Source organism: Bos indicus x Bos taurus, chromosome 8, assembly GCF_003369695.1.
Source record: "Bos indicus x Bos taurus breed Angus x Brahman F1 hybrid chromosome 8, Bos_hybrid_MaternalHap_v2.0, whole genome shotgun sequence".
Lineage (NCBI taxonomy): Eukaryota > Metazoa > Chordata > Mammalia > Artiodactyla > Bovidae > Bos > Bos indicus x Bos taurus.
Window position 1 is genome coordinate 50,604,426 of NC_040083.1, and position 13,731 is coordinate 50,618,156.

The 13,731-nt window shown below is 40.2% G+C and overlaps 1 protein-coding gene across 3 annotated transcripts in view; it reads right to left on the reverse strand.

Annotated features, from left to right (window-relative positions):
• Nucleotides 1-1,346: 1,346 nt before the first annotated feature.
• TRPM6 (transient receptor potential cation channel subfamily M member 6) overlaps nucleotides 1,347-13,731 on the reverse strand; it is a 165,224-nt gene continuing 152,839 nt past the window's right edge. For all 3 annotated transcript variants that reach the window (XM_027549478.1, XM_027549477.1, XM_027549476.1), the window contains exons 37-39: nucleotides 10,673-10,724; nucleotides 5,687-5,793; nucleotides 1,347-3,202 (exon numbers count right to left, since the gene is read on the reverse strand). In XM_027549478.1, the coding sequence (XP_027405279.1) occupies nucleotides 3,069-3,202; nucleotides 5,687-5,793; nucleotides 10,673-10,724 (293 nt within the window). In that variant the 3' untranslated portion in view covers nucleotides 1,347-3,068. The remainder of the gene's footprint in view (nucleotides 3,203-5,686; nucleotides 5,794-10,672; nucleotides 10,725-13,731) is intronic.

The following is a 13,731-nucleotide window of genomic DNA, read 5'->3' on the forward strand; positions in this document are numbered from 1 at the left end:
TCTTAAGGAATTGGTAATCATTCCCTTCTAGATTAAAAATGCAAATCTGATTTGTTAACTAGTAAATGAAATCCATTATCATGGGAAGGTTTTATTATTTCTTTCAACAAATAAAGTTCAACACTTATTACATGCCAAGCTTTGTGGTAGATGCCCGTGGCTGATGGAGAAAGGCTGCAAGGCATGACGGGAGCATCTATGACATGACTTCTAGAGTGTGAGCAACCCATCTTCATCTAAAACAATAACAAACAACAGCAACAACAAAATTTTTTTTTTCAACTTTTCATTAAATGGTTGTTAGGGAAGTTTTAGTCACCCAGAACTTGTTTTGCAGAGTCACAGAAAATAGCCTGGTGAGAAAGACCCAAAACTATATCTGATCTCATTCCCCCAGACTTGTTACTAGAAGCTTTAAGATGTCATGGGGCGAAGTTACCCCAGGAACACACAGCCCCAAAAAGGGAATGCCCGTGCTCAGGATGCCTTCAGGAAGGACTCCCAGGAACCTAGCTGTTTCTCTGGTCCCCAGATTCAGATGCCATCTGTGAGATGGGCTTGCTGCTGCTGCTGCTAAATTGCTTCAGTCGTGTCCGACTCTGTGCGACCCCATAGACGGCAGCCCACCAGGCTCCCCCGTCCCTGGGATTGTCCAGGCAAGATCACTGGAGTGGGTTGCCATTTCCTTCTCCAATGCAGGAAAGTGAAAAGTGAAAGTGAAGTTGCTCAGTTGTGTCTGACTCTTAGCGACCCGATGGACTGCAGCCCTCCAGGCTCCTCCGTCCATGGGATTTTCCAGGCAAGAGTACTGGAGTGGGGTGCCACTGCCTTCTCCAGTGAGATGGGCTTAGGGCTCCTATAAGGATGATGCAGTCCATTTTTCCTCAGTGGCTCCTAAAACCATCCCAGTTATGTCTTTTCATTTGCCCTAATTCTCATATCCCAGTCTAAACCTACTGCTCACTGGCAGACAGAATATAGGACACATCTCTGTGTTCAACATTCCCCCAAAAGTCAAATTTTTCAGCACTCACCAGAAATCCAAACCTGGAACAACAACCAAAAAGGAAATATAAGACATGCCGCTTTTTAAGGGCAAAGAAATGTTACGTGCACCACACCCTCATCTCTTACACATTACAGAGAAGGCACTTAATAAATACCTGTTGAATAAAATTAACCAAATGAATGAATTCATTCATTTGTGGTCATGAATCAAGTCATGATTATCACATTGGTATTTTCCTGTCAGCTATCCCACAGTGACCTTTGTCCAGTGTTTCATCTTTTTAAAATGTTATTCTGGTGATATTTTCTTAAAAAGAGAGACACAAAACCACAACACAGAAAAGAAAAATCAAAATGTATTTTTTCAAGTTCCATTCCAGGTAACAAATATTTGACCAATGAATTAATGCTTTCTAGTGTGGCCTTGGATAGGAAAATTGCCTCTTTCCATAGTTGAACATGTCTCTGAAGTGAGTACCAACAGATCTCTTACCGATTTGCAGAACAGGATAAGGCAGTTAAGCTCTGAAAAAGCATTAACAATTTATCCTCATTGCCAATCAAGAAATCACCCAGATTTCCCACCTCCCACCACCCCCAAGACCAAATTAAAAGGGCTGTAAATCAGTCATCATGCATCTCACAAAAATCATGCACTATCCTTGGCAAACCAAATCCTTGGCTTTCCATCCCCCTACCTTTGGGCAACATATCCCCAGAGTATAACCTAAGAATACAGGAGCACTGATTTGAAAGGAAGCCAGCTAATGCAAGGGCTAATGGTAAAGATAAGGTGAAAATTTCAAGCCCCAGGAGGCTTGTTGCTGATAGATTGGAATGCTTTTTAATGAGGAAAGGAGATGAGGGAAGAGGGGGGGGAAGGTACCCAGCCCTTCAAGTCCTCCTTGGGTGAACAGTTTGTGCTTGTTCTGAGGTAGGGTGACCCTTGATAAGTGTGAAAGAGGGATGACTGATCCCCCAAACATGTTGTACAGTGTGGCTCCCAGGGACCCTTTCTTCAGGCTTCTGAAACTGATCACATGTGCTCAGGCCATACTTAAACTATACACTCCAGCACTCTTGAAGCCACCAGAACTCTGCACTGCAATGAATCAAAATTTTCAAAGCATGTTTTCATTCAGAAACCCCATCTTTACTTATATGACCTGACATAGAGTAATTCAGCTTGTAATATTATATACCCAGCTTTGAAAAAGGGAATAATTATTAAGAGGTTGGGTTACTCAACTCTCTAACCAATAGTGTCCCTGAGCTTAAGGGAAGGGAAAACATTTCTTAATAATTGCTAGTGTTATATAACCTTGTTCCCTTAAAAAAAGAAATGCCAGGGCATTTGTCTTAGGTTTCCCTTTCCTCTCTTCTAGAGAAACCTGAAATGCCCAGTGATCATATGATCCACTGATGATACTCAAACCCAGTAGATGTCACTAGGATGCTACCTTTTCGCTGACTAGTTTATGCAGGAGTGTCCTCCAGTCTGTGCAAATACACCTTCTCTCCATTGTTTTCCTTTCTGTCACCATATAAAGCCCTATGCTGCTGGAAAGGAGAGAGGAGGAAGTCAAGTGACTTTTTTATGTACAACTATATACATCAATACAATATGGGGGTTAGGTGATGAATAGCAGTGGAGGTTAGAGTCTGCACACAGAGTGGGAAAATAAATTAATCTGCCTGGTTCTTTAAGTGCCCAGCATTCTGCACCAAGGAATGAGGTATGAAGGAGCCGCTTTCCCAGCTGATTCATCCAAATGTCTTCCTGTGCAACTTGAGCATGATGAACCCTGCACATGCAAAGCACCCTGCAGGGGTCAATATCTAGGAAAACCCATTCATCAAACAACAGGGAAGTCCTTGGGCAAGAGAGACCTGAGACTCAGAAGGCACGTCCCAGAAGGCCCTTGGGGTAAGGCCATTCTGGCAGAGGCTCTGACATCATCAATGTTATATCACCAGTCTATGTTACCATAGAGTTCATGGAAGGCAGGGCAAAGGCTGTCATCTTCTTACTTCTGTTTTTTGGTGTGTTTTTTTTTTTTTTACAATCGTGTGAGGTCTTCTGGAGAATTACTACCCTCTTCCCCCGCTGGAGTCTCCTCAGCTGGTTCTATTTTGATTTCAAGTCCAAAGGCAGAATTTATCCTTCCAGGAGAGTAGTCATTTCTTTTTAAGTCTGCAAGGAAGACAGTTAAGACAGTGATAGGGAAACCTTAAGAACATGATGTTCAGATAGATTGGACTTTAGGCCAAGTGCTCAGAGAAGACTGCTCCTCTGATGTGTGAAACTCAGACCCTCAACCCTGTCCAAGGTATACCCCAGCAGGCACACATGTATCTAACTCCCCAAGGCTGTGCTCACTGTGGCAAGACTCAGTTGCTTGGCTCAATACATAGCACCCTTGAGATGTGACCTGGCCGGACCTAAGTGACGCCACAGAACAGGGCGTGTTCACTGTTGAATGACGGCAGAGTCAGACTGTCCGTCAGAATGGTGGGCTTGAGACATCAGTGGTCAGTTTTCTGCAACAAAAATGTACCTCAGGTTTGACTGAACCTCTAAAAGCGTTGTCCAGTGATCAAATCCTCTGCTTCCTGAAGCCTCCTTCTTTAGTTCAACAGGGAAATTACCTAAAGAAATCATTAACAAGCGCAACCCTTGGGGAGAACTTAAGGAGGACAGTGAGCTTTAAATGTTTGGATTATCATGGTATACCATGTTGATTAAATTTGTTAAGCTTAAACATACATTCCTTTATAATTTTTTAATATTAAATGGGGACTATCTGGACATAAAACTAATACATACTATAGTTTGATAATAGCCAACACTTTTTACGTTGCTTCAATCCTTACACCACCTTTATGAGGTAGGTGCTATCATTCCCAGCTAACGGATGAGAATGAGGCCAAGGTCACAAAATTAGTACAAAGTACTCCTGGGATGTGAGCTCAACCTATGGACCCCATGCTCTCATACACTTTCTGAGATGACTTCTTTTTAAAAAAAAAAAAAAAAACAGTAAAACATAAACAAAAAGAAAAATCACCCCTACTCCTGTTTTCTGAGCTAAGCTTTTTTAAATTCAAATTACCAAATGTTCGAGTAAATGAGGATATTTCTTATTTCCATTTAAATGTGTTAACTAAGGTTTTACAAGGAAATAAGGATTAGGTCTAGAAATGGAGGAATTCTTGAATGTCTCAAAAGCCACCATGGTAGGGAAAGGCAAGAAGGAAGGGGATGGAGGAATCTTAATCCTACAGAAGAGGTGACTGGACAGAAGCAGTGAGTTATGCCTCAAGTTTCCCTTAATCCTGGCTGATCAGATATAGTCCCTGTGTCCTCAAGAACAAGAAGTGGTCCTGCCCAGGAAACAATGAATCAGAGCTGGGAAGAGGTCAGCACCTGAGGACGCTGAGTTAATGAGCTGGATTCTGGCCTGCGATCATAGGCTGGGAGATCAGCTCCTGCCTCCCAGAGGACCCTTACCTGGAGGCCTGGATGTGGCTTAGTCCAGGCCCCGCTCCCTCCTGGGCTCCTTGTAGTCAGAGAGGAGGTCAACAGGCAGCTCAGCCAATGTGCCGAGGACTGTTCTCTTTGCCCATTTCCACTGTGTGGTTTGTGAGAAGGAGTCCTGGGCAGCCACCAGATGACAGCGAGACCCCACTCTCGGTACCACTCGAGTCTGACATCCTCACCACAACCTCCCCGACCAACAAGCTACTCCCTGCTGGAACTGGAAGCTGTTACCCATCCCAGTCTCCTTCGGCATCGTGTCCACAGGAGCAACTCCTACCTTCAACTCCAACAAGATTAGAAATGGCCTTTCTTTGCTGTAAATTTTCACCTACTCCATCCCAAGTTACAGTGGATGTTGATCTCATACTGATTTCCAATTTGGGGTTCAATCACTTATGATAAGGCTGGAAGGGCTACTCAGCTTAAAAGATGTGAAATTCCATTTTAAGGACAAATGTGGTACAACCTTAGAGAAACAGGGAGTGAACTGAGACAGACATAAAGCGTCCCTTCTGAGATAAGAGGAAAGAATGCAACAGAGCTGGGGCCACCAACTTGGGGCCCACAGACCTCTGGCTATTGCCTTTTATGTTAAGAATATTTTTCTGTGCTAAGTCTATTAGTCTTAGAGAAAGCATGTCACACTATCAAATCAGATTTTAAAAACATATCTTGTAATATATGTTTACAGGAGTAGGTTTTTATCATAAAAAGCACTACTTTAATTGATAGCTGTTGCTTCCCTCCATGCCCCAGCCTCCCAAATGACCAATGAGTAAATAAGAACAGAATAGAAATACTGTGGGCATCACACAAGATCCAAGGGGTGGGGGCACGGCGGGGGGAATCTGCCTCCATCCAATTTTACCCCCAATTAAGTAGGTGGAACTTTTCCCTTAGAGAGACTGTGACAAGCATTGGGCCTGATGTTGTTTTATCACATTTTGGCAGAACCTGAAGTAAATCTCTGTCCTTTTAATCCCTTTAGAGACTTAAAAAATTTGCAGTCAGAAAGTCAGGCCTCGACTGCGAATGAGATAAAAAAGTGATTAAGATTTTCTACTCCATCCCAGGTTACAATGGCTGTTGCTCAATGAGAGATTTACTTAGAGAAAAATAGAATTGTTTGGGGCATACCCGGGAGTTTGAGCTTCCGGCAGCAGGAGTTGCAACGATGTTTTGCAATGAAGTTTCTAATTGCATCTTCCCCTAAATTGGCTGGTCCAAACACCATTCCTCTTGATCTAGAGGAAATATCAGAATATCAATTAGATCACAGCTAAGAAAAAGGAGCTCAACTAGGATTCTCTCAGATACCGAACAGTATCCCATAGTAACCCAGTAAACTTGAAGGAGCCAACAAAGAACAGAGCACTTTGGGGAAGCAACAGTGTTAGGTCTGCACATTTACAATTCAAATGCACTTCAATCTTTGTACCCAACTCCAAGACCTACTGTGAAACTCATTTCCACACTAATCTGATAGAAAAGTGAATTTTCTATGTACCACAGTAAAACAAAATACAGTGAGACCCTTTTTCATGCATATGGGGTGAGAGAATGACATTCACTACCAACTGTTCTACTAGAAAACCCAAAAGGTAAGTATGCAATAAAATAAATTTGCTATTGGCGCACCCCTTCTGAAAAGACTGATGTGCATTGTTTCAAACCCAAATACTGTTCTGAACATAATCAATGTCCTCAAACACAAAAGCCCAACAAAACCCGGCACCCAGGATTCATGGCTCCTTCGATAGCTCCTTCTACTCTGCAAACTGCTATGGCAGTTTTCTGGGCTCTCAGTGAAAAGACATGACAACTAGGAGACAATGATTTTGTGGAAGTAAACTTAGGTGACAAAATTACAAACAGAATCATATATATTAGGCACATTTTGGACACTCTATAAGTGATCTATTATAGATTCTCATAATATTATAAAATTATAATAGATTCCAGGGTCAAAGTTTACCCATTATTAGATCATATACAACTATCATTCTTCGACTGACATGCTACACACCATGGAACACAGCACACCAGAAATACCTCCAAAGAAACTTTATGAAAGCTAATATTTTATTTTAATGACATGCTGAGTGGAAAACAGCACATTTTAAAATCTGAACTCAATTACTGCTCTTAAATACCACGTCTTAAGAAAAAAGAAAAGCAAACTATCACAAAAGGAAACAATAAACTTTGCTTCTAAGGAATGTGGTTTTTCAAAAGGGACGTGGTATAAAAATGGACTTTTTTTTTCCATCTGAGTATTGAAACATTTATCTCAATTTCCACTTCCTTTTGGCAGAATAACAGTAGCTGCTCTGAAGATGTGCCAAGCTCAGAATGAGGGCTGATGTCAGTTTGATCTCAGATTGCCTCTTTGCTCTGAGGCGGGTAGGTGGAGGAAACCTCTTGGGAAGATGACATGAGCAGACACCCAGGATTAACTTTCCTGGTCACTCAATCGCCCTTACACAATACGGCTCTCGCGGTGTTTACCAGGCTGCAAGAGCTGCCTTTTGTTAACTATTCCTCTTTCAGTCCACATGGTAAGGAATCACTTCTTTAAGGTGAAACCAAATGTAGCAAAGAAGTAGAATCACATAGTATTTAGTACCAGAATTCTATGATGCTGATAATGTGAAAAACAAAGGTGGTTTTTGAGTCATTAAAGTTGCAGGATTCCTTTTATAGTCTCTCTGGCATGACCCTATTGGAATATATCACTTTTTGCCTTCCACACTGCCATTTCTTTCCCCCCAGTAAAGCATGAAAGTTTCCAACTTAGAAATGTAACACTGATTCTCAGATTAAAGCTGTAAACTACATCATTTCCCTCTATGAGCTTCATTAAAGTTAAGACAAAAGAATCAAAATTACTATAATATGTATGTATCAGGGGTTCAACCACTCCCTGAGCAGTGGAGAGTGAAGGAAGGTTGTAGGGACACTAACTAATACACCATGCCTACAGCCTTGCAATCTCAGACAACCATGTTTGAAAAAATTTACAACTGTTTTCCAGATTTTTCACAGCACAGGAAAGCAGGTGGTAACTTGGTTTCACATTCGAGGAAATGCTAATTAGTACCATGTACATAGAGATTTAGTAAAGAACATCTCATCATTATCATTTCATACTTGTCAAATGCCTGAAACCATCAATGCAGTAAGAAAAAAAAAAAAAAAGATGCAATCCCAAACTACCAAAGCACTTGAGGCAACCTCCACTGAGTGAGGAACCAAGGTGAGTGGCCAGAGAGAATTTGGGAGAGAAGGTGTAATGATTTGGTCTTCGCATGCAAGGGCAAAGTTCACATGTTAGGGAAAGTTATGAGACAACAGGCATTAGAGACAATATCAGAATTTGCACCACACAATATCTTCCCTCTTGTAGAGGATCATTCCTTTTCATTGACCCTCTTCTCCTCATAGGCAAGTTACCATCTCCATTGGGCTTCAGTTTTCTCATTTGTGAGCAGGGATTGAAGACATTTCCTTCTAAGGTTATCGTTAAGAGTAAAATAAACAACATGTGACAGCACTTGCTCCTCAAACTTGTTTTTTTTTTTTTTTGGTGGGGCGGGAGGCTGTAGGCTGCACCGCAAAGCATGCAGGATCTTAGTTCCACTGACCAGGGATGGAACCCACACCCCCGCCCCCCTGTAGTGGAAGCATGGAGTTTTAACCACTGAATCTCCAGGGAAGTCCCTCTCAAACTTTTATTTACACCAAATCACCTGAAGATCTTCTGAAAATTCAGGTTTGTGATTAGGGAAGTCTAGGGAGGGTCTTTTCATTACAAAAGACCCTGATGCTGGGGAAGATTGAAGGCAGGAGGAGAAGGGAACGACAGGATGAGATGGTTGGATGGCATCACCCACACAATGGACATACATTTGATCAAGCTCCGGGAGATGGTGAAGGACAGGGAAGCCAGGCATGCTGCAGTCCATGCAGTCACAAAGAGTCAGACACGACTGAATGACTGAACAACAACAACAAAGGGAGGGTCTCAAGAGGCTGCATTTCTAACATCTTCCGGTGCTGCTGATGCTATTGGTCCTGGCCCATGCTTTGTGTAGCAAAAATGTAATATATAAGAGGCATCCAGAAATGTGAGCCTCATTGAACTAATCAGATGTAATCCTCCACATTGTGAAAAAATAGTACTTACTATCTTCACCATAAAGATGCAGAACAACTGCACCAAAACTAGGTGATCCCCACAAAAGCAGACAGGCTATAGTGATACCAACCTATCAGCTTCCAGTGTTCCTGGCCTCAAGCCATTAAAAAACGTCTGCTATCAGCCAGAGGCTCCCAACCCTGACTGCCCATTAGAACCACATGGGAAACTTTTGAAAAATACAGACATCAGGGTCCCATCCTGAGATTCTGACTTGAGGATAATTCTGAGCAGCTTTTTTTTTTAAAGTTCCCTATGTGACCCTAATAGAAATTGAGACACACTGGCTTATAGAATGCAATTAAATACTCAGCTGTCAAGAGGAATAATATAATCTTCTTAGAATTCGAAAAGTTGGAAATATTCAGGTCATATTAAATATACATACCAAGGTCAAAATTTAATAAATGATATACATAAAGTATACATAAACTCGATTCATTATATATGCAAAAATTTTCACTGCAAAATTATACAAAGTTTCTACTACAAACTCTTGGGCATACAGGACCACTGAAGAAATACTACATATTTTTAGCTAAAAAAAATAGCAAAGTCTTTATCTGTACACTAAGGGTTACAACATGAACTCCAGGGTCAAATATCATGGGGTTTGGATGCAGAGGAGCAATATAGCTCACTTTTATCTTCTCTAGCTCACCTGATGCAAAGAAACAGCTAATACACTTTTAGACGTACTTCCTTGTAGAGACACCTACAGATGGCACCATATTTAGATTAATCATTCAGTAAAAGAATATAGCATTAAAGTAGTGAATAACTACAATATGAGTCCATGGGAGGGAAATAAAAGTTTCAGAGTTCATCATATAGAAATCACCCATTTTTATAAATATATGTATATATACAGACACTCATACACACAACCCACAGACCAAGTTTAGACACTTAGGACAACTAAGAAATTAAAATGTCATATGTTAGCAGTTCTCAAAAGTGTGGGCTTTAGGCCAGCAGAATTAGAATCATCTGGGAACTTGCGACATTATGTGAACCCATCCCAAACCCACTGAATTAGAAACCAGGGACAAGAGCTGGAGGTAAAGGGCAGCAAACTATGTTTTAACAAGCTCTCCGGGTAATTATGATGCAAGTTTATGTTTGAAAACCACTGTCATTTTTCTATATTGATCCATCCTTAATCACTACTTTTTTCCTTAATCATCACTTCTTTTTACTCCACCGTTAATACCACCTCAGATCCTTTATTTCCAAGAGCTCCCAAAAGCCTGCTCATGGGATAAAATGTCCATGGGAATTCAAAGGACAGGCAGATGACACATCTTTCTGTAGAATTTACCGTCCTGAATTAATAGACAACCTGATGACTCCATATCTAAACCCCACTGTTTGGGCCTCTCACAGACTTGCTGTTACTAAATAGCACACTTTCTGCCCCCAGCTTTAATTTTATAGGCATGTGATGGAAGACACTACCCATGACAAGAATACAATGACTCCATTGTGAAGACAACAAAGGAAACTGTCTCTCCTACCACACTGTCTTCATGTCAAAGCCTATGGAGGCTGAACTTACCCATATTTCTCCTTTGTCTGGGATACTAGAAAACTCAGAGTCAAATTTGCAACACAGTTCTGGCTACAACATTGGTCTTTATACAATTTCCATTTCTGTGTACTAACAACTCCAGATTTAATCATATTCTGCTTATTTTTTGGCCCCTATTTCCTAAGCCATACATTCTTTAAAACTGTATTTTAAGTCTTACTGTATTTTATCATATTTGGATACAAATATTTGGGGATATAGATACAGACATTGATAAAACCTGCCTCAAAATCTTCCTAGGATCTAGGCAAGATATATAAGTGCTTAAAAATTATGTTTAAGAAATCATGTACAATGTGTCAAGTGCAATTTTCCAGATGATAAATTAACTTACTGTTTGTCTTCAGGTTTTATTACAGACGGATCTGTCAAATTTTCTCCAACACCTCCAAAGAAAAAGAAAATTCATTTAGTAAATGGGGAGTTTCACTTTTTCAGAAATTCAAGAAAATAATAACCAAGTTTTATTTCCTTTCTTTAAACCTACATCCACACTGTGGTAAATTCAACATCATGTGAATTTACTATACCATAAAAATTGTCCAAGCAAGTTTGAAAACTTCAGTTAATGCACTATCTCCTGCAACCCCGTCTATTACGCTATAATAAACCTCTAGGCTACAAATGAGTGTATTTTGATGTGTTCACAGTTACTGATAATGGCATCCATCATTCATTTATCACTTGTATACACCAGACTAGTTTTATTTTTTCTAACTCTTGGCAATCATGAAAGAAAAGTATTAGTATGCTGATAGCCTTATTTTACCAATGAGTACACTGATGTTCAAAGATATTAAGCAATCTGTCAGAGGTTGCACAGACCACAAGAGGTCATAACAGGATTCAAGCTGAGCCAAAGCCTGTGTCCCTCCCCCTAGCCCATGGTCTCTTTAGATGGAGTCCATCAGTGCTCAGCAAAGTGCAAAGTACTGTGTGGTTCTGCAGATACCCACCTGTGGTCCATCAAAGACACACAACAAATGCTATTTTTACAACGTTTACAAACCGAAGAATACAAACAGCCTACATTCTTGATCTGGGTGCTGGTTACACACATGTGTTCAGTTGTGGAAATTCTTTGAGATGTACACATATGTTGTGTTCACTTTCTTGAATGAATGTGATCCTTCAGTAAATTTTACTTCTTTAAAAAATGGCACCAAAGCATAAAAAGACAATGTAAGTGTAATTTAAAATGAACGTTTATTAAAACAGGGATCAACATCAAAGTGACTCTCTGTTATTAAATGCAAGTGGTGGTGAGACTGACTTCCAATGGGAGCATTTTCACAAGTGAGCCAGTCAGACGGGTTGAGTACACCACGTGGGCATAAGCCAGCAATTTCTGAGACCATACTCTAATCAGCACTGGTTCTCTTGGCTTGGAAGAGACCAACCTCATGGGAAATCCACTTAAAATCACATAAAATGTAAAACATTATTATGTGTTTCTATTTGGTTAAGAAAAAAAAACCAAAACAACATGTTTCTAACAACTACTTTAAAAAAGAAAGGTTTTTACCATGTTCTGTACTTTTTCCATATGCTGATACCTTTCACAGGAAAATGTAATCCTTATAATTTATAGACCATTCCCCTGAGAAACTGACTTTCCTAAAACAGGTTAGGAAAATAACCTGTTTTAAGTTGGGGATAGGGGGCAGGTAGGGGTTCCAACTTTTTTTGTATCATGACACTTTGTCAGCCTGATGAAGTTAAGGGAACCCCTTCTCAGAATAAATGTTTTAAAATGTATAATTTGAATATGTACAATTACAAAGGAAACCACGATATTGAAATACAGTGATTAAAATATTTTTAAAATATTTTGTAATACATGTGCTTCTTTTTCAGCACATTAGCTAACAGGATCAAGCACAAGTCTAATAACACTATAATATTCAAGTAATAAAAATACAATCTGTATTTTGAGAAAAATATTTGCCATGTTAACATCTGTAATTGCTATTGCAAACAGTCATGGGTACTGCCAATACCACTGTGGTTTGCTGTCTCCATTATAATTGAAGGAAATGATAACTTTCAGCTATAGGTTAGTATAAAGGTATAACTGTTTTTTCATCAAAGTTCACAGACCCTCAGACTTCTACCCAGGGACCCTTTAAGAACCCCTAGCTTAGAATCTCTTTGGGCACTGATTCTAAATAGGTAAGGGAAAATAAGTCTGAAACATAGACTCACGTGGAAGTATGCAAATGTGCTTTCTTTTTTAAAGAAAATGTCATAGGAAGAAGCTGGGCCTTTTATAGTTTTCTCATTATAGATATAAGAAGAAACAGTGTAGCAGGACACTAACTATATAGTAAACATGCAGTAAATAAAAAGAACAACTTTGTTTAACTATTTTAGTAAATAAATAGCACTATGTAGTAAGTAAAAAAACAAGACATCCCATGTATGACCAATAGAGAGTGAAGGCCACAAATCCTTCACACATCTAAGCTCAGACCTGATTTTATGCCTACAGCTTCCAGCAATGATGAAAGCTTTAGGCTGATGTCTGAGTAAATTGTAAATTTAAGTTGGAGATACGCACAGTACTGAAAGAATTGGGGAAAGGGGGACTATACAGTGGGGAAAAAGTCTATCAAAATCATACCAGCTTCCATTTCTTTTCAGTCTTGTAGCCTGTTAAATAGGAAGAAGTCAAAGGGTCCAGGTCTCACCCACAGCCTCATCAGTCTCTAGCTATGTAATCTGGACACCTTCTTTAATCTCTCTGTGTTTCAGTTGTATCATCTGAAAGTGTGAATAATCATGGGCCTTATCTTATAGGTTACTGAGAAGATTACATGAACCAGCATATAAACTGCTTAGCAAAACAGAAGAAGGTGAAACATGTCAACTGCTCTTTTTATTGTCTTTATTCTATCAAGGGACTTCCCTGGTGGCTCAGTGGTAGAGAATCTGCCGGCCAATGCAGGAGATACAGGAAGACCCTCTGGAGGAGGAAATGGCTACCCACTCCAGTATTCTTGCCTGGGGAATCCCATGGACAGAAGAGCCTGGCGGGCTACAGTCCATGGGGTTGCAAAAGGAGTCAGACACAACTGAGCAACTAAACAACAATTCTATCAAAAGCTCTTGTGAAGTAAAGTTCTGTTTTCTTACCACTGATAAAACCAGGCTCTAATGATCTAATGTTTCCTAATGAACAGAACCTCCTCTAAGACTGAGGGTGAAGAGTATCCACAAACCTCTACATCCCTAAACCCAATCTGACAGCTCAAAGCTTAACTGCTAAACACATCTATCAAGACCCGTGAATGGCAGAAGGGGGATTGCAGTGAGTGGAAAACAGAAAACAGTTCAGAGAACCAACTATGCTGTACCCTCACGCCCACCCCGGCCTCTCCCAGCTACACAGGA